The sequence below is a fragment of the Corvus hawaiiensis genome, chromosome 19 (assembly GCF_020740725.1).
Source record: "Corvus hawaiiensis isolate bCorHaw1 chromosome 19, bCorHaw1.pri.cur, whole genome shotgun sequence".
NCBI classification, from domain to species: Eukaryota; Metazoa; Chordata; class Aves; order Passeriformes; family Corvidae; genus Corvus; species Corvus hawaiiensis.
This window is the reverse complement of record NC_063231.1, coordinates 7941263-7963646: the sequence shown is the minus strand read 5'-3', so window position 1 is coordinate 7963646 and position 22384 is coordinate 7941263. Positions and strand designations below refer to the sequence as shown.

At 48.7% G+C, this 22384-nt stretch overlaps 1 protein-coding gene across 13 annotated transcripts; it reads left to right on the top strand.

The window, feature by feature from the left end:
* Nucleotides 1-563: 563 nt before the first annotated feature.
* Nucleotides 564-21038, top strand: EXOC7 (exocyst complex component 7). 13 transcript variants are annotated; one of them, XM_048323593.1, is made up of 22 exons: nucleotides 564-709; nucleotides 1458-1523; nucleotides 2576-2760; nucleotides 3434-3539; nucleotides 4057-4279; nucleotides 5301-5468; nucleotides 6424-6435; nucleotides 10961-11053; nucleotides 12039-12107; nucleotides 13301-13446; nucleotides 13676-13828; nucleotides 14245-14343; nucleotides 14922-14984; nucleotides 15300-15366; nucleotides 16801-16839; nucleotides 17864-17929; nucleotides 18556-18676; nucleotides 19101-19196; nucleotides 19486-19549; nucleotides 20067-20108; nucleotides 20272-20405; nucleotides 20783-21038. In XM_048323593.1, exons 1-22 carry the CDS (start codon nucleotides 650-652, stop codon nucleotides 20883-20885), a joined length of 2175 nt encoding a protein of 724 aa, XP_048179550.1. In that variant the 5' UTR covers nucleotides 564-649; the 3' UTR covers nucleotides 20886-21038. The 13 variants fall into 13 exon arrangements, with proteins under 13 accessions (XP_048179550.1, XP_048179551.1, XP_048179556.1 ...); XM_048323594.1 differs by lacking the exon at nucleotides 6424-6435; XM_048323599.1 differs by lacking the exon at nucleotides 10961-11053.
* The last annotated feature ends 1346 nt before the right edge of the window (nucleotides 21039-22384 follow it).

The window sequence follows — 22384 nt, the reverse complement described above, 5'->3', positions numbered from 1 at the left end:
CAATCGGTTTTTCTAACACTTGGACATCGCTTAGAGCTTGTTGGCTGTTATCTCTTTCATGGATTAAATCTCCCTTATTGTTGATTCGGCTTGAAAGTACAGAAAGATCAAACATCAAAGAACATCCTTTCTTAAGAAAATTTTACGCAACAGTGCCACGCTCAGGACGAGAGGACATAGTTTCAAGCTGTGCCAGCAGAGGTTTAGGTCGGAGAAGAAGAGGAATTTCTTCACAAGAAGTGTGATTAGACAGTGGACCAGGCTGCCCAGGGAAGTGGTGGAGTCACGTCCCTGCAGATGTTTAAGACTGGACGTGGCCCTCGGTGCCATGGACTGCTTTACAAGGTGGTGCTGGGGCGCAGGTTGGGCTCGGTGACCTCACATTCCAAAATAATTCATCCTGCGCTTCTGGGACCCATCACGCCCTCCCAAGATGGCGGCGCAGCCCTGCCGCCACTCCCAACATGGCCGCCCGCAGGGCAGTGCGCACGCGCCCTCACCCCTGCCCGCCCTTCTCGAACGGCGCCACTCTCAATATGGCAGCGGCGCTTTCTGCGCATGCCCGGTGCGGCCCGCCGCGCCCATCATGGCGGCGCGGCACTGACGGGCCGGGCGCGGTGGGAGCGGGCGGTGGAGCGGCTCCGGCGCGATGATCCCGAGCGAGGAGGTGTCGGCCCGCAGGAGGGAGATCGAGGACAAGCTCAAGCAGGTGGGACTGGGCTTGGGACTCGCTGCGTGCACTGCCGGGGCCGGGGGCTGGGCCTGGGCCCGCAGCCCCCCTGGCGTTGCCGGGGAGACGAGGCTGGGTCTGGAGGTCCCCACCGGGCCTGGGGGCGTCCCGGGACCTCTCAAGGGCCTCGTCACCCCCCTTCTGGCTTGGGAGCGCCCCCAGGTCCCCTTCAAGGCCTGGTTTGCAGGGTCGGGGTATCTCTGCTCCCCACCTCCCTTCGTTCTTGGGAGCATCAGTGGGCTCTCCCGTCAGGTTCTCGGCTGCAGCCTGTGAGACCAGCCCCGACAGGCTGCCATTCCCCCTCTGCCTGGGAGCTTTGGGGACTTAAAACCGGCCCTTGGTGGCTGCTTTGCATTGGCCACTTGAGTTCTCGGCGGATTTGGAAGGTGCCCGTGCAACACCTGTGTTGTGCTGTGGCAGGGAAATGTGTGTTCTTAATCGTTGTGCCTCAGTGGGAAAGGTGTTAATTTTATGTTGTGCTGAGGCTCGCGGCGTTGAAGGGAAGGTTTAATCCATAAACCCCTCACTCATTACATGGTGTGTCCCCACCTTGGGTTACTTGCCCTGGTTTCTGTTAAGAGGTGGTAGTGTTAAAATGTGGCCTCAGCATCAGCCCAAACATGACTTGCAGCAGTGTTTACAAGGTTGGTAAAAACTTACGTGTAATGTTTAGTGACTTAAACCTTAGTGTTCAGAATTTAAGAGTGTTTTTTCATCTTACTGACAGGAAGAAGAAACTCTGTCCTTTATCAAAGAGAGCCTTGAGAAGAGTGACCAGCTCACCAAGAACATGGTAGGGAGGTCCTAATGTTGGGCCTGGCTTTACTCTTTCTTAGGTTTTTAGGTTTATTTGTTTTCAAGGCTGTTGTTGTGCCCATCCAAGGGGTGTGGAGCAATGAACCTCTGGGGGCTTCAGTGACTGGGCAAAGGGGAAACCTGAGAAATGCTTCAATCCTGAGCTTCTCTCTTCCTCTGCTGAGGGCTCAGATGAGCTGTTGGCCTCATCTCTGCTACAGTCAGTCCTCTCTCTTGGGGAAAAGGTATTAATAGACCTCAGATTAGTTTGTGCAACAGCATCATGTTGTTGCTTCATAAATTCAGGTTTTGTTTGGAGTTTTATTTTGCGAGTGTTCTGTGTAAAGGTAAAAAATAATTATTGTGCTGTAATTGCTCATAAGCCCTCAGTTTATGTACTGTGTCCAGTTTTGGGCTCAGTGCTTTAAAGAAGTCATAGAGGCAGCACCAGAGAAGTGTGGAAGACATGACACAGCAGTGAATCTCATAGGAATTACCTTTTGGCCTAGAAAAGATGACACTGAGGCACCCTTTGATGAGCTTGCTATGGTTTTCCACCTTTCAGAAGCAATATCACAGTCCTCTTTGAAACCAAATGTCTGTGGTGGAAAAGGTTTTCACTAGACTGGTCCTTGTGCAGCTCCTGTTTGGGTCTCAGTGGTGTGGAGCAAAAGGGCTGCTGGTTTGTGCTCTTGTTGCTCTTTTTACATGGGGCACCTCCAGGCAGTTCCTGGCTTGATTTTCTGCTGGCAAATAAAATTTTGCTTGTCCTTTATACTGTCTTGGAACATTATCTTCGCTCTTCACAAGCATTTAATTTGGGATTGGCCCATCCCTATATAGCAGGTGATCTGTTTTGTGATTGTTAATAAAAATCAGGGCATAGAGGGATGGAAACAGCTGCTAAGGAGCCATGGCAAGTTAGTAGCAGAGCCCAAAAATAAAAGCTGGGCCTTGAAGATCCCAGATTTCCCTGCTCTAACTCCTACCCCACTGCATGGATCCCTAGGAAGGAAACCCTCAGCTGTTGGTTTCTCTCTTGGTGTGCAGGTTTCCATCCTCTCCTCCTTTGAGAGCCGTTTGATGAAGCTGGAGAACTCCATCATCCCTGTCCATAAACAGACAGAGAACCTGCAGCGCCTGCAGGAGAATGTGGAGAAGACCCTGTCCTGCTTGGATCACGTCATCAGTTACTACCATGTGGCCAAGGACACCGAGAAGATCATCAAGGAAGGGTGAGTTGAGCAGGTAGATCTTGCTGGGAGCTTCATCCTATTAGATTTTTGAGATGGAGGTGGGGGAGCTGAATCCACACACCCATGGTGTGCTTGGTACCCTTCCCACACTCTTTCCTCACCCCCAGTCCACACTGACTTGACCTTCAGCCATTTCCAGAGGGCAAAGACAGCTCAGACTCTGCGCTGGGATCTCTTCCAGATCTTGCAGAGATGCTGCCATAGCAATCTCCATGAGCACTGGTGGCTTCCCTGTTTTCCTCTGCCCTTTTCCCAAAGGTTTTCCCTGCCCACTGAGATTGTCACCGCATCCAGGATGAACCAGAGCTGTTCTGGAGCCTTCTTCTCTGGGAGGATGTTGGATGGTTCTTCTCTGGGGTGGGATGTGCAGTTCCATCTGCCTTCCCATCAGGGCCTGTCTGGGAGAGGAAAGCAAGGCTGAGAGTTGTGTGCTGCTCCATCATCAGTACTTCTGCACTTGCTGTGTGGATTGGGTATCCTGCTGTGGCACTGAGTGCAGGCAGAAGGGAATTCCATGATCTCCTCCCAGCTGAAGGAAAGGGGATTGAAATTTTCCTTCTTATTTTTATCCTGAGTCTGGTCTGGTGCTTTCATGGTATTTTCTTTGTTTGCTTCTTGGGGCGCTACTTTTTATTTCTGGCTTTATTTTTAGCCCCACGGGGAGGTTGGAGGAATACTTGAATTGCATGGACAAAATCCAGAAGGCAGTGGAATACTTCCAGGACAACAACCCAGACAGCCCAGAGCTGAACCGTGTGGTAGGTCATGGAGCTGGAACCTGGCATGGATGAGAGAGCGACAGACACAGCCCTGCTGCTTGTCCCCTGCTGGGAGAGGCTGTGGGTTTGCTGCCTGGGGAAGGTGGTGTTTGGGCACAGCTGAAGGAATGATTGCTTTGGCTTCTGTTTAAGCCTGTACTGGGCAGCATTTCTGCTCCTGGCATTTTGCTCTCTCTGTGTTGTGCCAGGAGGACTCTGAAAGCAGCTCTTGCACCTGTGGAGGAGTTGATTGAACCTCCTCCTGAGCAGCTCTTGTCAGTCCTTCAGCTGCTTGAGCAGAATGGGTGATCTGTTTAAATCCCACTTGAAGACTGAACAACTCCCAAGCAATTTTTTAACTTAATTCACTTTAAAAGTCTCTCAGATACATGCGTGGTTGGAGTTTGAAGCCTGCAGTACTTGACAGTGGTTAGGAAAGATGTTCTTATGCAAAAATACTCACGAGTGACTGATTACAGAAGTCCTGTTCTGCTTCTGTCCTGCTGTTTTGTGCCAGAAATCCCTCTTTGAGCGGGGCAAGGAATCCCTGGAATCGGAGTTCCGCAGCTTGATGACACGGCACACCAAGCCAGTGCCACCCATCCTCATCCTGGACCTGATCAGCGGGGATGAGGAGATGGACACGCAGGAGGAGATGACCCTGGAGCACCTCCCGGAGAGCGTCCTGCACGACATCATCCGCATTTCAGGCTGGCTGGTGGAGAACGGCAGGAATCAAGGTGGGTGCTGCTGCCTGTTGTTCCCTTGTGGGCATCTGGCAGCACTGGCAGGACAAGTGATGCCTTAGTGGCACCTTTTAGGTGAATAGTTCAGGATCCTGCTTTTTTTTTTGTAGTGAGACTGAAGCAATGGTTTGTCAGTTGAACAGAATGAGCTGTGTAAATAAAGCACAAATTATGGTAATGCAAAGTCTGTCCTGTAGCAAAAATCCACTGCACTTGCACCTGTAATGCCTTCAGATGAAGCTGCAGCTAGCCAGTGCTCAGGTTTTATAAATGACTTATTCTCATTTAGGAAGTATTTATGACCAGAGCTCTTTGTATGAAATGGGCAGGGGGAAAGCAGCACAGACTTTCTTCGCTCTGTACGTCTCTCCTTTCCTGTTTTGCAGCATCAAGAGCTGCCTAGAGCTTTGTAGTCCTTTATTAACTTTTCCTTTGGGATTGAATGACTTTGTAGACTTGTACAGGAAATGTGAACTTTCACATTCATGCAGCTCCAAGAATCACCCCCCCACCTCAATGATTTACTCCTGAGGGGGGGATTACTGTGCTTACCAAGTATGAAGAACGTCCTTAAAATCTTCTTAAGAATTTTTCCATGATCAAAGGCAACTCATGCATATAGAGCATATTTTATTAGTCAGTTTGTATTCTGCTTTCAAATGACGAGCACCTCGTTAAATTCCCGAGTGCCCTGAATCCTGGAAAGTGTGTAAAGTCTCTCACGCTGGAAACCGAGCACTTGGATTGACAATGTCTTGCACAAATATCTCCTATCAGTTCCACCACTTGGTAGTGGTGGAATTCATGTTGTGTGTGGTGGGAGAGCTGGAATGAAGATTGCAAGGGAAGAGAGAAGAAGTTTTTGAAGAAAATAGGAGAGGCTCTGGGAGGGAAGGATGCTGACTTGGGGTCCCACACCAATGCTTTTAAATCCCTGTAGGGGCACAAAGTGTTTGCTTGACCATATAGTGTTCCCTGTTTGCTTATAATTTTTATTTTTACCTTGTCTCCTCAGATTTCATGACAGTTTACTTCCAAATCCGCTCTGTGCAGCTCGACCGCTCCATCAAGGGGCTGAAGGACCATTTCCGTAAGAACAGCTCTTCCTCTGGGGTGCCATATTCCCCTGCCATTCAGAACAAAAGGAAGGACACCCCCACCAAAAAGCCAATCAAGAGACCAGGTGAGTCCCTGAGGAGGGATCACTGCACTGGGTATTGAACAAATCTTCAGGCCCTCTCTCACTACTGAGGTATCTCTGTGTCTAAAATGTGCTTTTAGGACACTTAGGTGAGATTTTGGAGGTAAGCACTTCTCTGCTCTGGATTCAGCACTGGGATTACAGACATCAGGTCTGTTCTCTGGGTGCTGTAAAAGGAGCAGAGAGGCCCTGCATAAAGGGAGAGGAAAAGCCTTAACAAAGGAGATGAGTAAAAAGAGCCCTGAGGGGGCTGTCAAAGGATTTGATCTGAGAACACCTGTCCTCAGCCTTGGCATATGGCATATAGTCTGTGCCATAGCAAATAGAAAGCTCACATCTGATAAAAACATCACTTCAGTCATTACCTATGAATAAATTATTGTTGTGCTAGAAAGCAAGAAGTCCCCAGAAGTTGAGACGGGGATTAGGCAGGTGCCTACAAAAACGAGATATGACATTGTCTGAATTTTAGAAAGGCTCTTAAAGCTCTTGCCTCAGCCTGTCTCAGGAAGAGCTATGAATGTGGCTGGTGGGTTACTCCTCCTCTCCTCACAATGCAGTTTTGCTGCATTTGGTGCTGCTGGTGAGGGTGGTCACTCTGGAGTTCCTGTCTCTGGAATGTGCCATCTAGTGGGAGCACAGCCAGGAGGGACAGCAAAAGCTAGCACGGGGATATTGTTCCTCTGTGTCCCAGCACCCTGTTGTCTCCTCTGTAACAGTGATCTCATCAGAAAAGTCCATATTTCTGTGGGTTTACCTGGCCAATACTCCCCTTCCCTATTTTGTCCTGTGTTGTCCAAATACTCTTAGTGGGTTCAGGAAAATAGTAAGAAATGTGGGTAGGGACTGGGAATGGATGGGATGGGGAAAGGGAGGAAGAAGAAATACCCATTTTAATTGTGTTGTGTTTATTTTTATAATCCTGATGTGAATGCAGTCCTCATCCCAGGTAATGTGTGTCTGTGTATGTGTGTGCTGGCCCTGGTGCTCACTCTCTTCACTTCTGCGTGTGGAGAGGCTTTGCTGGGCCTCTTCTTGCTACAGCAGAGGGTGTGCCTGGGATATTTGGAGAGGGGGAAAGCTGTAGCATCCAGACATCACCCCTGTGGTCTTCTAAAATCAATCTGTGCCATTGCTGCTGTGCCCTGGAGCTGTCCCTGAAAGCTGATGGAATTGGTCTGTGAATTTCAGTGAATTTTCCCCTGGCAGCAGAGAACCACCTGATAAAGGCTCAGAGGCACTGAAAGGTGCCAGTGGGGATTTGTAGTTGAGCCATGGGAAGCTCAGGTTGCAGATGCTTCAGATTTGGTCATCAGTTCTCAGTTATCACCTGATTCTGAAAAGGTTCCTGTGTTTTTATTGCTGTGAATTCAGCATGGTCAGCAAACATTTCTGAGCAGCCTGACAAGTGATAACATCTCCTCTGTGCTCTAGATAAAGAGTAAGGGAAGGGGGAGATTGTTTGTTTTCATGGGCAGATTATTGAAAAAATCCTAGGGATTTTTTAAAAGAGTCTCAGATCTTGGATGCTCCCATAGAGAGGAGCCCACACGTTGGAGAGCACAAGTTCCTACAAACAGGATTCCTCCAAAGTGGATGCATTTGGGCATCCAGAATTACTTATCATGAGGAAAGTCTCAGCTGTAGATGTGCCAGAAGATTTTCATGTCTTTATGCCCAGTTTAGTTGGATTTTGTGAGATGGAGCAGGTAGAAGTCACAGAGCATGGTCTGAATGCAGTTACAGAGCTGATGGTGCATGAAGGAAAGAGTGTCCCAAGTGATCCATTGGGTTATTGTTGATGTCAAGAAAAAATAGTGGCTCATTTGTCTCCAGTGTTCTGTGAAGCAGACAGAGAACCAGACTGTAGCTCTTGAAGGACAGTGGATGTTGAACCTCGTACACCAGCCATCTCTTATGACTGCTGAGTTGTACTTAAGTGAAATTAAAAATGGAGAAAAATAGAGTCTTTGGGCAGAGATTCACTGTTTCTTCTGCAGTTCCATCAGTTTTCAAGCACAGCTCTTGAGGTGGAGCTCTCACACCCTCTTCACAGTGGCTCTCTTCAGAGCAGCATTACCTGATGGTGTTTGATTCCCCTGGGTTTAGCCTTTGTTCAATGTGGACAAAGGTTTTTTTCTGTTCTGTTACTTCATTTCAGTAAGTAAAGCCAAGTTCTGCCAATCTGAGTGTCAGACAAGGGGATTTTCTGACAGTTGCAACAGGAGAGTTGATTGCCTTGATCCTTGAGGAAGAATATCCCAGTGCACGCCCCAATGCATACTTTAACCTCTTGCAAGGGGTAAATAACAAACTAAATCTGATGTGCTATAGCTTTTTTTTTACCACAAAACAAAGCACAAGAGAGGCTCAAGGGAAGGTGAGTTATTAGGGGCAGGGTGACAAGGCAGAGATAGCCCCAGGGACTGTGCTAAATTCTAGAGAACAAGCTCCATATCCATGTGTTGTTTCAGAGGGTCTTCATCCCTCTGTTCCTGTTTTGTCTGTTGATGTACCCCGTGCTGTTTCCTGTTGTTATATCATGCAGTTAAAAATCTGACTGCTGGAGATGCTTCTAAAGCAGAGTTGTCTCCTCTTAAATGACACTTGACAGGTCAAGTTGGGCTGATTCTGAAGTGTTTTGTGGGCTTTTTCTGGTTTTAGTTTGCTGTTTGGAATGTCAGCACTCTGTCTCAGAGAGCAGGTGTATTCAGGTTCCCAAATCATCCTGCTGCAAGCCTGTGTGCATAAAATAAAGCTTCTTTGTGATACCTGTAGACCCTGTGCTCTCTTTTGGCTTGAGAGCAGCAGGCAGCTCAGCAGCGCTGCATTTTTAGGGAAGGATGGGGCCACCTGGCCTGGCTGCCTGCAAAAGCCAGAGAGCATTGTCTGGTTTCCTGCAGATTCCTGCAGCTGGTGCTTGAGAAAAGAGGACGTGTTGCCCTCCTGCTTGGATAGAAAACTGCCTAATGGAAGAGAGAAACAAGAGAATGAGTTGCAATTGGAAAAACGTGTCTCATGCATGCCCAAACCCCACTCTGTGTAACAACTGGGCCGCAGAAGCAAAGGTTTTGGGTGTTTTTTGACCTTTGGAGGCTCTTTTCAGACTACAGGGGAGCTCTTTTTCAGTTTCCTTAGTGCTCCAGTGGGGTGGTACCTGAAGGCAAGTTGAGTGGCAGAATAAAGAGCCCATTCCTGCTTCCCAGACTGCCTGGCTTGAATGTGATGTTTTTATTAGTAGCTGAAACACAGTCCCATTTGGTTAGGGAGCTGCCTAATAGGGGAAAACAATCCTGGAACAAAAGCATTTGGCTTCCACCAGAATCCATTAAAGCCTAATTATGATGCCAAGTCAGAGGGATCCAGCAGCACTGAAGTGATGCCCCCGGACACTGAACACTCAGTGTGTGTCAGTAAACACAGGTAATTGTGCTTATGCAAATAAAATGTAGCATAATCAGCTCCTGAAATTGAGAAAAAGAGGGGAAAAAAAAGGAAAAAGAGAAGAAACCATCAAGGGTGGGCTGTGAAAATGTCCACTGCATACCTGTGGAGTGAGATCCTGCTGACAGCAGCAGCAGTTGTAGTGTCTTGGTTTTCACACCAATTCACCTTCTATTTTTATTCCTTTGTATTTTCCCCCTCCCCCTAGATGCTTGGAAGTGGGAAAGATGAAGGAACAGATAGAAGGAGTACCTGGGTTGAGCTGCTCTGCAGCTGCTAGGCCATGGCAGCAGCAGTAAGGAAGGGCCCTCATTGCTCAGAGGAACTTGCTGGTGTGCCCAAGCTCTTGAGGTTTCTGGAAGCAGCTAAGAATAAAGTGGAGATATGGGGTGTGAAGAGCATCAGGAAGCTTGGAAGAAGAGGCACAGCCCTCATTTGATCATATGGCAGAAGCTTAGGAGCAAATGCATCAGCCAGCAGGGGCTTGAGCCAGCCCATCTCCCAGGTGTGGGTCGAGAGGGGAGAAGTTTTTCTAGAAGAACGTGCTTTATGGATATGATTTATTTTTTTTCTTTGCAAAGCAGTTGAGGACACTCTGAACTGGCAGAAGGACAATATTACCTGTGAAATATTACATTTTGGGAACCGTGTTCTGTCATTTAGTAAGTGCACCAGCTTAAGGCAGTTTGGTAATTCAAGGGGAACTTCTTTCTCCTGTTCTCCCCCAGTGGCTGGGGGACCTGAAGTTTCCTTTCCCTTGCCATAAATCCCTTTATGGGATGAAGCTGTCCTGCACCCTGGAATGTTGTTCTGCAGCAGTGTGTACTTGGGCTCCCTTCAGCATCTGGGCAGCCAACACTCATTTCCAGGCTGTGCTGTGGCTCACAGTTAGTGGTGGAAGTAGAGATTTTCTGCATGTTTGAAGTATTTATTACTTTATAGGGGAAGAACAAATCTTAATTTTGGCAGCAGCATTTTTATGGTTTTAGCTTCTTCATTTCCTCAGCCTGGTTCTGTTTCATTTGGGTATCCTATAGAAACCCCTTCCACCTTCCCAAAACTTCCAGTTCCCTGTTGTGCAGGCAACAGCAAAGCTCTGCTATGAGAGGGTGTCCGTGTGCTTGTGATAATTGTAGCTTGTTGCATGACAACTAACCTTTTAATGTGGAAACACTGCCTAGGCTTCAGTTGTCACATTAATGCTTTGTTTTGTGCTTTCCAGCTGTATATCCAGCACTGCCTTTTGTTCAGTTCTGTCTGGTTTTTGTGTGTTTCAAGTATAAATCTTTTAACCCAGTGTTATTTTTTTCCATGGTTTTAATTGATTTGCAGTTCTTTAGAAGAGAAGTGTCTTGGGGATTAGGGTGGCTTAGTGCAAGCTAGACATGGGTGGGCAGCATCCATTATTCTGGGACTCCTGTGATGGGAATTGCTGCTGCAAAAAAAGCGCAGAGGTTGTCACCCTTTTACTGCTTCCTGTACCATTCCTTGTCTTGGCTCTGGGGCTCCTGATGGCTCTTTATTGATTATGCTCAGAAAATACCCCTTGGAAAGGCACCTCTTACTGAATGACTGCAGTTGTGGCTCCGAGGAGCAGGTAACATGTTGCCAGACAGGAATTGTCCATATGCAAAGCCCTGCTTCTGCAGCTGAGAAAAAGCAGCAAACCTTGGATGCAGGGTACCAACTCCAATAAACCCATTACAGGGAAGGGAGCTTCATGCCTTCCCTTCTCTGATCATGTTTATCACCCAGCTGTACCATGCTGCATCTCCAAACTGATTCTGTATCCCTGGCTGGAATTTATGCCCCCAGCCTCAAAGCAGGGAGACGTTCTGGAAATGCCATTGTATCTGCACACTTGGACATGAGTTTGGGGTTCACGTTCCCGTGCTGAGCATCCTCATTGCTGCCCAGCATCCTCTTGCTGGGCCCAGGTGACTTGCTGGTGGAGGGCTGGTGTTCTGGGTTTGTTTTCTTTCACTCATTTTCTAGGTCTTCTTGTCTCTTCTCTCTGGTTCTGGTGACAGGCACGATCCGTAAGGCTCAGAACCTTCTGAAACAGTACTCTCAGCATGGTCTAGATGGGAAAAAGGGGGCCTCTAACCTCATTCCTATGGAAGGTAATCACAGCTCGAGCTATTTCACCCTTGACTTTCTCTGTGTATCAGCCTTGCTTTCCCAGGTGGGGCTTCCATTAGTTCAGTGCTTGGTGGACAGCATTGGATTGGGGAACCAATCCCCAATTTGGCTGAAGGGCCAAATTATTTTTCTTTTATTTATTCTATTTATTCAGCATTTACTATCTGAATTTCAAAGTCTCCATAAGCATGAGTACAGGTGGAGGGAAACGTTACCTTAACACTGACCCACCACAGCCACCTGGGTAATGGAAGCTCTGCTGACATCTGCTTGTGGTGTTCCTGTTCTCTTTTCTTTTTGTCTGGACTTTCAGACATCGAGTTTCCTAGTGACCTTTCCAAACCTGATGCTGCAGTGTTGGACCACAGGTAGCTCAGAGCATTGTGCCTGTACATCTCCTCTGTGGAGACCTGCCTAAATGGTTGTTTCCTGTTTTATGACCTCCTCTGCTCCTAGAGGTTGTGCCAGATGAGGGAGAAGACGTTTCAAAGCATCTCTAAGATATTCCTGCCTCCTGCTGTGAATCCATCCAAAGCAGGTCTCTTCAGCACCTCTGCTGTAGCCTGCTAAACCCCAGATGGTGACTGACATCACTCACGTGGGGGAAAATGCTCATGCTGAGCAGGAGAGGGGCTTTGAGTTTGGATTTGTAATGGTTGTGGGTAAAAATTGGACTCTGGTGCCTGCAATCCCATTCAGAACATATGGCAGGAGGTTCAAGGGACTATCGTGGTCCAAGAAACAACTTAACTCACACTTCTCATCAGGTTTCAAAGGGTTGCTACCGCTATATATAGCCCAACAAAAGGATTTGGTCAGGAAGCATTCCTGGGACTGTAGGGAAAAAGATGTCCACCAGATCAAATAAGCCAGGCTTGAAGCAGCTTCCAGCCAGAGTGAGCATCCTTGCTGTGACCACCCTGGATAAATTGCGCCTTCTGTTTGTGCCGGCTGCCATCTCACTAGGTCATGAGCATGACTTACGCGTTAAGCACCTTTCCGATGCCCTGAGCGACAAGCACGGGCCGGCTGCGGGTAAGTACCGGGTTGGCACTGGGCACCAGCTGGTCCCCCCTGCTTCCCAGCATGTCCCACTGTCGTGGTGTAGCCAGGGCTGTTCCCCTCCGTGGGCAGTCCTGAAGCATGAGCCTCCTCTGGCTAAGAAGCTCTGGCTCTTCTCAGTAGAATTCACTCCTACTAATCACACCCCCCGAAGGCCTCAGCCAAGGAACCCAGCTTTGTCCAACCAAAGGTCACCATGCTGAGGGGCATTTTCCTGTAGGTGGCTGGTGGCCTCTTGGGTGCTGAAGCAAAGCAAGCAGGAAAGGGATCAGTGCAGCACACGCTACAGTGTGCGCCACTGCACCATAAGCAGTCTGTGTGTCCTCTGCTGACCAAAACTTTGGAAATACCAACCTGAGGGACCTGTCAGCATAGGGAAGAATTGGTTCTTTCTCCATCAAAAGTTTCTGGGAGGAGAGAAGCAGCAGCCTATAGCATAGAGAAGGCCTCTCTGTGTCATCTTACTGTCTTGCAGGATGGGGTCTGTCCTGCAGACACATCCAGCAGTGGTTGGCATGAGTTGGTGCTGGTCCTTGTATCACTTCTCATGCCTACCACGTAGGATCTTTGATGGATCTTTGGCTGAGACATTCATATTCTAGGACTCGGATATTTGCATTTGTATGCAGCATTGTGGCAGATAAGTCACCTAGCTCTGCTGATATTCCTGCTTCATAGGATGTAAATGTTCATCAGCCTGGTTTTTATCTTGTTTCTGCAAGTGGGAAGAAGCTGCCTTCCAGGACAGCCTTTATTTCCCAGAAATGTTCATGCCAAATGGCAGTTCTTCATCTGCATGATGGATGGAGATAAGGAATTCTAAAAATACAAGCAGAGATGTTGAATAATTCACCTCAGACCTTCCTGAGTTTAGTACTCTGTGTTCAAGCCCTTGATTAAATTTAGACTGTCTCCTAGAAGAGCTCCAAACTTCCCTTCTGTCATGAGGCTGGAAAGAGGTGGTGCCCTGATGTGCATTTCCTGAACTGCGGGTGACTTTTCCTGCCTCCTGCAGGGTACTCAGAGATTCCCACACACAAACCCAGGGCAGGAGTGGTGAGAAGATGACTCTTGTTCTCACACATGGATGGGTGCAAAGCCAGAACCAACTTTCCCAGAAGAACCTCATGCTCCTTCTGTAAACCAAAGGCATCTTGCCCTTGCAGGGAGGGACGACGTCTTCGACATCGAGATCGACGCATACATCCACTGCGTCAGTGCCTTTGTCAAACTGGCCCAGAGTGAATACCAGCTCCTGACAGAAATTGTCCCAGAGCACCACCAGAAGAAGACCTTTGATTCTCTCATCCAGGTCAGTTGAGCCTCTGTGCTTGTAAAGGATGCTGGCTTGTCCTCCAGGACCTGTTCAGGGAACCAGGGCCTGCACAGAGCCTGGAGAACATGTGCTCAGAGTCCCTCACAGGCACCACAAATGACCCATCACCCAAATGGGCATCTGGAATGGGTGTCCTGCCTTGAGCCCTTTATGCTGCCTGAGCAAAAGTCCTGTCCTTCCTCATGAGTCTGTGGCTTTGTTGCAGGAGTCATTGGATAACTTGATCATGGAGGGTGATAACATTGTCTCAGCTGCCCGGAAAGCCATCATCCGACACGACTATTCAGCTGTGCTCACAATCTTCCCCATCCTGAAGCATCTCAAGCAGATGAAGCCAGAATTTGACCAGGTCTTGCAGGTAAATATGATGGGATTGGAGAGGGTCCTGTGGCTTGGGTTATCTGGAGAACTTCTTGAAATGGATTGTCACAGTGGCTTTGAGCAAAGCCATGCTGGTTCTGTCCCCCAGCGTGGACTGAAAGTGACACAAATACAGCTTACTTCTTTCTGTGGAGGTGAACGAGCAACTCAACATCTCTCAGCAGCAACTCTTTTCAGTTCAAGTCCTGACCCTGATGGAGCAGCACAACATCTTCCCTTTCTGCCTGGAGAATGTGGGATTTCAAGTGTTGTTGATGGTGCCGTAAATATTCTTCTGGCACATGGGGAGCTGAGAATGAGATGCTGGGGTGAGGGATGAGGAGGGGTAGGTGCTGGGTGGAAGGTCATATACTATTTGCTTTCCTTTTCTGATCTATTGTGGAACTGTTCCAGGGAACTGCAGCAGGCACTAAGAACAAACTGCCAGGGCTGATCACTTCCATGGAGACCACTGGTGCGAAGGCACTGGAAGAGTTTGCAGACAACATTAAGGTAGGATTCTCCTCAATGGTCTCTGCTCAGGGCTTGGAAGAGGGTTTTTTGGAGCAAAACCCCTAATTTAGCTTTCAGAGACATGAGACCATGTACTTTGTGACTGAATCAGGAACTTGCTGCATTGCTTGGGACAGTCAAATACCAAATGCTTGGTGCTGGTTTCAAACACAGGAGGCCTTTGCCTAACACCCTTAACAGGCATACTACAAGTAATTCGACATGAGCATCAAGGCTCATCTATCTCAGAATTAATCTTATTTAAAAGGAAAGGAAAATGGCTGCCTTGAAAAGTTTTGGAGGACTCATGTTAAGCTGTCCCTGTGTAAGGTGGGCTTGGTGAATGGTAGGTGAGCTGAAGGCGTGATGATCACATGCTGAGCAGACCCCTGAGGTTCTGAGCTGCTGGTGCATGGCAGCTCTGGTTTCTGAGCACCAGGAGATGGCACTGCAAGAGCCGGGCCTGAGGATGTTGGGAGTGGCTGGATAAAGAAGCCTTCAGCTCACTTGGAGCAGCAGTTGTATTGTAGGTGTCTCCCCTTACATGCTCATCTTATGTCTCTCTCTTCCCTTTTCAGAATGATCCAGACAAGGAATACAACATGCCAAAAGATGGGACAGTTCATGAACTCACCAGCAACGTACGTGATGATGATTTGAACCATCCTTTGTGGAAAACAGCTTCTGAAGGAGTTCTAAAAAGAGCAGTAGGGAGATTTCTTAAATTAAGGTGTCTTGGCATTAACAGTTACACAATTACCTGGGTTCCATGGCAGGATGAGCTGGTGACCCTTACTCAGCCATGTGTGGGAAAACACAGCAATTCAAAGGCGTGTAGTGATTTGTTTCTTGAATGCCTTCAAATGTGGGGAGACAAGTGGTCCTTCATGCTCCTTAATAGCAGAGCATAGGATATGTAATGTTGGTTGCTCCTAACTTCCCTCCCTTGCTTCCAGGCCATCCTTTTCCTACAGCAATTACTGGATTTCCAGGAGACAGCAGGTGCCATGCTGGCATCACAAGGTACGTACCTGCATGGGGCTTGCTTGGGCATGCAGTTCCTTCCTCCAATTCCCTGGACATCTTCCCTGAAGTGACCAAACCTCAGCAGGCACTGTGAGCTTGTTCTCATCCTGTCCTTCACCCTGTGGTTTGTCTTGTCCTGCGATCTGCCTTGACCACATAGTTGGTTATCTGGAGAACTCCAAGGGATGCAGTTTTCTGCTGGCCTTCCACACTTGCTCCTGTCAGGTACCATGGGGATGGTGTTTATTGCTGATGTGCTCTGAGAGAGGATGCCTGGGTCATTTAGCTCCAAGTCTGGCCTTGGCCTGATGCTCTGTGACTGTACTGGAGTGAGGGTGGCTGCTCCAGATGGGCTGTGTGTGGTGAACAGCACCTTCCTCTGCCACATCCTCTGCTTAGAGTACAACAGCAGCAGCAAGAATCTCCTCAGCCTCGAGGCATGGGCAAGCTGGGACTCTGGAGCTATTTGTGTGCCCTATCAGAGAGACAAATTTTAGTTCTGCTCTCCAGGCTGCTGAAGAGTCTCACTGCAGGAATAAATGCATAGATCAGAGTCTGAGCGCTGCTTGTGTAGCAGGGTGCTGCTGCATGTCAGCTGGAGTGGGATTCTTGGTTCTGTGCAGAGCAGCAGCTCCAGGCTCTCCAGTGAGCTCTTGGCCTTGGCAGAGCTCTTGCTTTCAAGGAGGTTGGAATAGAGCAAACTGGAGATTCAGGGGACATAGTGCTCTGAGGGGGCACAGACTGGAGAGGGTTAAAGAGCCCCTTTAGGAGCAGAGGTAGGAGGAAGCTTAGAGCTGCCTCCAGACTGTTACCTGCAAAGTCCTGTTTGGAAATCTTTGCTAATTCTAAATCAACTCAAATTAGGATGTCTCTGTTTCTGCCACATCTCCTCTAGCCACTGCCTCGTGCCTTTTCCACTTGAAAGCTCAGTGTGCTCAGACCCTTCTGGATCTTGACTCTCCTTGGCCAAAGAAGTGGTTTGAACTTTTTCTTGGAACAATGTTTCCCATGTTGTCCCCTGAATGGTGATGTCAGCACTGTTGTTTAGAAATCTTGACATGTTGTCTTGCAGTGAGATCTGTCTTAGCTGATTGAAAAGTCAGCATAGATTTGAGGTAGCTTTGCCTTGAAAGTGGATTTGGACTGATTTGGAATGAGGTGTCTTGCTAAATACAACCAATGACAATGCAAACAATGTCTCCAGCAGGGGAAGGAGGTTGGACTCTGCCTTTCCTCTGTGATCTCCACTCCATTTGTGGCCTTGGAGGGACTCCTGCCTGCTCTCCTGTGCACCTGCCTGTGGCTGCTCTGTGTTAATATCTGCTTTGTTCTCAAAGGGATGGTGGTCTCTAACCTGTCTTTTTGCACTTTTGCATTTCTTTTTCTCTCTCATCCCTCCCCTTTTCTCTCTGCTCTGCCTAATCTCTGTAGTTCTTGGGGACACATACAATATTCCTTTAGATCCCAGAGGTAAGCAAACTTACCCACACCTACCTGTTCATATTGCCTCGGACTCTGGTGATGTACAGTAATTCTTTATCCTCCAGCAGTTGTAAATAAATTAACACATAATTGAAAAGGGGAGGGTAAATAATCCTTGCCAGTGGGCTGGAGAGAATAGGGAGGGCTTGTCAGCAGCAGACAATGAGGGATGCCACAAGAGCTGAAACAGGCTCAAGACACTCTGATGGCACAGAATCTCTTTGGCACAGGTAGCAGATTGGCCCAGCTGGTGTCGTGCTTTATCCCATGTGCACTCAGCTCCTTATTGTCCAGCTCCCAGCAACAGGAGCCTCGAGGCCTTTCCCATGTGAAAGTGCTGGTGAACTCGGACCACCCGAGCTAGGTCTGGCTGCCAAACTCTCTGGAGGGGGCAGGAGGAGGTGGCCACCCCACGTGTCCTGTGGGCCCCATGCCCACAAGCCCTCGAGGGCAGAAAGCCATCTCCAGACAGAGGAGCATGTGCCAGCCTGGAGTCACTGTCGCCTGTAGGGGCAGCCTCCTGTGCTGGCACAGTCCCTCCTAGAGCAACCTCCTGTCAGCAGCCATGGGGATGGCTGAAGCTTTCCAGAGCCCTTCTGCTTGTTTCAGTTACTGTTGTGTGCTTGCTGTTAACAGCTCCAGCTCATTGTTCTCTGATTGCCAGTTTCTAGTGCTTACCAACCCTTTTCAGGTGGTGGGGGAAGGATGGGGAGGAGGAGTTTAATGACTCTCTTTCTGGTCAGGAGGATGTTCCCTGAGCATCTGGAAGGAAAGGAGAGATTTCTGCCGGGGTGCTCTGCCCTTGCTGCAGACACAAGGACTGAGGGTGCAGAACTCTTGCCCCCTCACCCTGGATGAGCTGCTGACAGTGGGCTCTGAAGCAGGAGCTTATTTCACTGTCCATGGGAGCTAATTCCATAGCAACAGGGATGAGGCTTGTTGGAATAGAGGCAGGCTGACCACACACCCCCTTCCCAGGGCATGTTAATTGGCCTAAGACTTTCCTTTTCAGAGACCAGCTCATCAGCCAGTAGCTACAGCTCAGAGTTCAGCAGGCGGCTGCTGAGCACCTACATCTGTGAGTACCCTGCACACCTTCCTACTTCTGCCCCGTGGACACGCCTTCACTGGGCTCACTCCTGGGTGAAGAGCACAGGCTGTGTCTCTTCTCCATGGGATTTTTCCACATTTGAGCTGGAGTCTGATGGGAGGGATGAAAAAAGGGTCAGACTGGGAGTTTCAGACTGTTAGAGTAGGACAGGGCAAAGCACAGTGCAGCAGCTCGCTGTGCTGCAGAGCTGCTGCCTTAAACCATTGTCACCTTCAACCCCATGAAGGATCCCAGCTGCCAAAGGGGGAGTTTAAGAAAGTGAGATCAGTGGTTTCTATCTCTGTTACAATGGAGATCAGCTCCTTCAGCTTCTGTGAGACTTGAGCCTGCATTGTGGCAGGTCCTGGGACTTCCTCTGAGCCCAAAATGCACCTGTAGTGCCAAGGCATGGAAGGCAGTAGTTTGCAGAGAGGTTTTGGTGACTTGCTGAAGAAAAATCTGTGTAAGGACTGTTAAGCGCATGTGATTGTAGCCTTTGTACGGGCAGCCAGGCCTGAGCTGTTCACTTTGCTGTGGGCCCACAGCTTGATTTGCTTTGTCAATATAAGAAGTTTCAGTGCAAAACTTCTTGTTCTGTGTTTTTCCCTCTTAAGGCAAAGTGCTGGGCAACTTGCAGCTTAACCTTCTTAGCAAATCCAAGGTTTATGAAGACCCAGCTTTGAGTGCCATTTTTCTGCATAACAACTACAACTACATTCTGAAATCTCTGGAGAAGTAAGTGTGTGTCTGAGTGAATCTCCCTCAAGTCCAAGGCTGATTGGATGGTTTTGGAGCAGAGCTCTGCCTTGAGAGCATTTACTTTCCAGCCTGTCTCAAATCTGCTTTTTGTTCCATTCTTGAAACTGCTTCTTTGAAGGTTTTGCAGTATTATAAACATCACATTACCTGAGAGTGGAAGATAAAAGCATTAGGAAATGCCTTAGGTTTTAGAGAATCCTTTGATCTTGGGAGGATTGAGGATGTGGCTTTGGAAAATAACTCGGAGTTGCTTCTGTCTCTCAGTTTGCACATTTCAAGGAACATTTTATTATGAAGGGCTGAAAGGAACTTGTTGATGGGGGTTTGAAGTGATGGCATCCTGAGAGCAGCCCAGAGAGCAGCTGGCTCAGGTGCTTCCTCAGGTTTCCTGCTCTTCCAGGTCTGAGCTGATCCAGCTGGTGGCTGTGACACAGAAAACAGCTGAGAGGTCCTACCGGGAGCTCATTGAGCAGCAGATCCAGACCTACCAGCGCAGGTCAGTGACATCCTCTGCCTTTCCCTTGCTTTTGTCACTTTGGGAACTCCTTGGGAGCCAGCACTGCTGGAGCAGCAGGAGAGATTCACCTAAACCAGAAACTTGTCTGAAACCAAAGCAGAGTATTTTTGGTTTACAAGCGATTAATCCAACTTGGGAAGGGGTCACTGTGGGAAGTTTTGGGGTGTGTATTGTCTGAGTTGGCCTTTGGGTCACGGGTGAAGACAGAGATGCTGTGGTAGAGGTGTGAGTAACTCTTTGCTTCTCTCCCATCTCATTGCACATGCAGCTGGTTGAAGGTGACAGATTACATCTTGGAGAAAAACCTGCCTGTCTTTCAGCCAGGAGTGAAGGTGAGAGGATGGGCTTGACATGACAGAAGTTGCCAGAAACATCATCTCCTTTGTCATATTAAAAAGTTCTCAGAAACCTTCTTTATATCTCATGCCAGTAGCACTCTGCAGAGTGAACACTGTGGCTGGCACAAGTGGAGAGCAGCAGTGCCTTCTGCTCTCCCCTGCCCCAGATTCAGCCAAGTCTTTTCATCTCTGCCTCTGCTCTTCTATCTTCACCTGAGCAGATGCCTCTATTTTGGATTTTCAAAACCCTGAGATCTTCCCTTGGAAAGGGCTGGAAGCATGAAGAAGTCTATTTTTGTGTCTGTTCTGGCTGAAAATTATCCTTGTTAAACCTACTTCAGCTGAGTGTAGGGTGTGCTGGTCTCTGCATCTCTCTCCTCACTACTGTAGGAGAGGGAATCCAGACCAAGTACTGGATATTGCTTAGGTTGGATGGGGAGTTGTGGGCAAACATTGGTGTTGGATATTTATTTCTGGAGATAAAATAAGATCCTTTCCCTCCTTTTTGCAGCTCAAGGACAAGGAGAGGCAGATGATAAAGGAGCGCTTTAAGGTAAGGAGGTGTTGGATGGTGTCAGAACATCCCCTGGTTGATAGGGACACACAGATCTGCCTGAGGAAGAGACCTCTTGGTGATCAGCAGGAGAGGGAAGGACCACAGACTGTGTGGAGATGTGATTGCAGATGGGCTGCTCACCGAGTTGCTCTTTGGACAGGGTTTCAATGACGGGCTGGAGGAGCTGTGTAAGATCCAGAAGGCCTGGGCAATCCCAGACATGGAGCAACGGGACAAAATCCGCCGGGCACAGAAAACTATTGTGAAAGAGACCTATGGTGCCTTCTTGAATAGGTGAGACCTCCTGCAGCACTGTCCTCTCTCTTTGGGTTTACTGAGGTCTTTGGGGCCTTGCATAGCCTGAGCTAAGCTACTTCTCTATTGTCCTGTCCTAGCTTCTCTGCTTTGCACACTCAGACATCCCCAAGCTGACCTTGAGTATTTGCAAACATCTGCTGTCACCCTGATTCCTTGGTCAGTGAGCACAAAGCCCTGAGCCACCCTGGGCTGTTCATGTAAAATTTGTGAGGCCAGTTGTAAGCAGGTCACTTGCTCTTACCCCGTCACATTTGAATGGGATGTGCTGGAGTGGAGCTGGTTTGTGACAGAGGAGGGGGCAGTGGATATCTTTGCTGGGTTCCAGTTGTTTTGTCACCTGTTTTCTTTTGCAGATATGGCAACGTGCCCTTCACCAAGAACCCTGAGAAGTACATCAAATACCAGGTCGACCAGGTGGGGGAGATGATCGAGAAGCTGTTCGACACATCAGCATAAATTTCCAGCTGTTGTGAACTCTCCAGCTGCCAAGTACAAGCCAGTGCTCTCTCAGCAACCTTTGGGACTCCCTTCCCTTCTCCCCTGCCCCATTGTGGTGGGCAGGGTGTTATACTTGTATTTATCAGATTTATAAACCTGTGGAAACACTAACTCCTGGCTGTCTGTGCTCCAGATCCATGGGATAAGGCAAAGTCTGCCCTGTGGGCTCCTGTGTTTGCACATCTACCTCAGCTGGGTTTGTGTTAATGCCTGGATGTGCAGCAGACATGGGGAGTGTGTTTAAAAAAAAGGAAAGAAAAGCACACAAAATACACCACAAAAAACCCCCTTATGGGTACACCCCTTCTGTTAAGGGCAGGAGGCTGTGAGCTCCAAATGGTGCCACCTGCTTCCCTGATGGATTTGGGGAATCTCAGTTCTGTAGGATCACAAGTTATTTTCACATTGTTAATCTCAACTGTTACTTAGTTCAGTGATGGGGCTTGATGCTGATTCTGGGGTTTGGGGATGCCTGGCAGGGCTGCAGTCCAGTCACATACAGGGATATTTTACCCCAAAACCGGACCTGTGTCAGTGCTCTGTTCCACGTGAGGCGGTGGGGTGATGGCAGGGTCTGGAGCTGTGACAGAGCAGTGGGAAGCAGAGGGAGCTCCATGGTGGCCTGGCTGGGTGCTGCTCCTCATTGACCTGAGGCAGAGCAAGTGTTCCCATAGTGATTTCCACTCAGCACCTTCCTCCCATACCTGTTTTTCTTTGTCTCCTGTCTTCCTAAACCTCATGCACCTCTTCTCTGCAAGCAGCCAAGCCCATTCCCTTCATTTAACCCATGGGCATCACGTGAGGAGCAAGTGCTGCTCTCCCATGTGCCTTGGAGCAATCTTGGCAGACTTTGAGACGGGAACTGGACTCTGACACTTTGCACTGAGGCCTTTCAGAGTGTAGGAGCACCTGGGTTGTATCTGTGGTCTCTGGTCAGGCACTTCCTGCTCCCCCCTCCCTCTCTCCTGCTGCCTGCTCCCTTGTTTGCCTGTAACAATTGAAATACAGGGTTTCCATAGAGCGAGGAGCACTCACAGTAGCTGCTGCTTTGCAATTTGAGGCAAATCCATTATTCACCTGAGCAGTGTTTACAGCAGTGTTTGCTGGTGTCTGATTAGCCCAGCTCCATGGAGGAGCTGTTGGGTGTTAGAGCCTGGATGAGAGCACAGGTCCTGCCATGGCAGACCCAGCTGCCTGCCTGGGCTGTGCCTCCTCAGACAGATGTTATTCAGGTAGCTCCTGCCCTTTCTGAGCCCCTGACCTCCTCTTCTTCAGCCTGGTGTAGCAAATGCCTGAAAAACAGCAGATGTGACAAGCTTGTCCAGCCCAGAGCTGGATGATGGTGTGAATCCAAGTCTTGACCACTGCACCTGACTATTTTTATGTGTCTGACCGTGCAGGCTCACAGTGCCAGCACGAGAGCCCTGCCTGCAGGGACCTTCCTCCTGCTGTCAAAT

Excerpts from the sequence above, each read along its gene's own strand:
- EXOC7 (XM_048323593.1), top strand. The coding sequence starts at position 650 with ATGATCCCGAGCGAGGAGGTGTCGGCCCGCAGGAGGGAGATCGAGGAC. Across the intron at positions 13,447-13,675 it reads CCTTTGATTCTCTCATCCAG|GAGTCATTGGATAACTTGAT; the intron begins GTCAGTTGAGCC and ends GCTTTGTTGCAG. Across the intron at positions 19,197-19,485 it reads ATCCAGACCTACCAGCGCAG|CTGGTTGAAGGTGACAGATT; the intron begins GTCAGTGACATC and ends TTGCACATGCAG.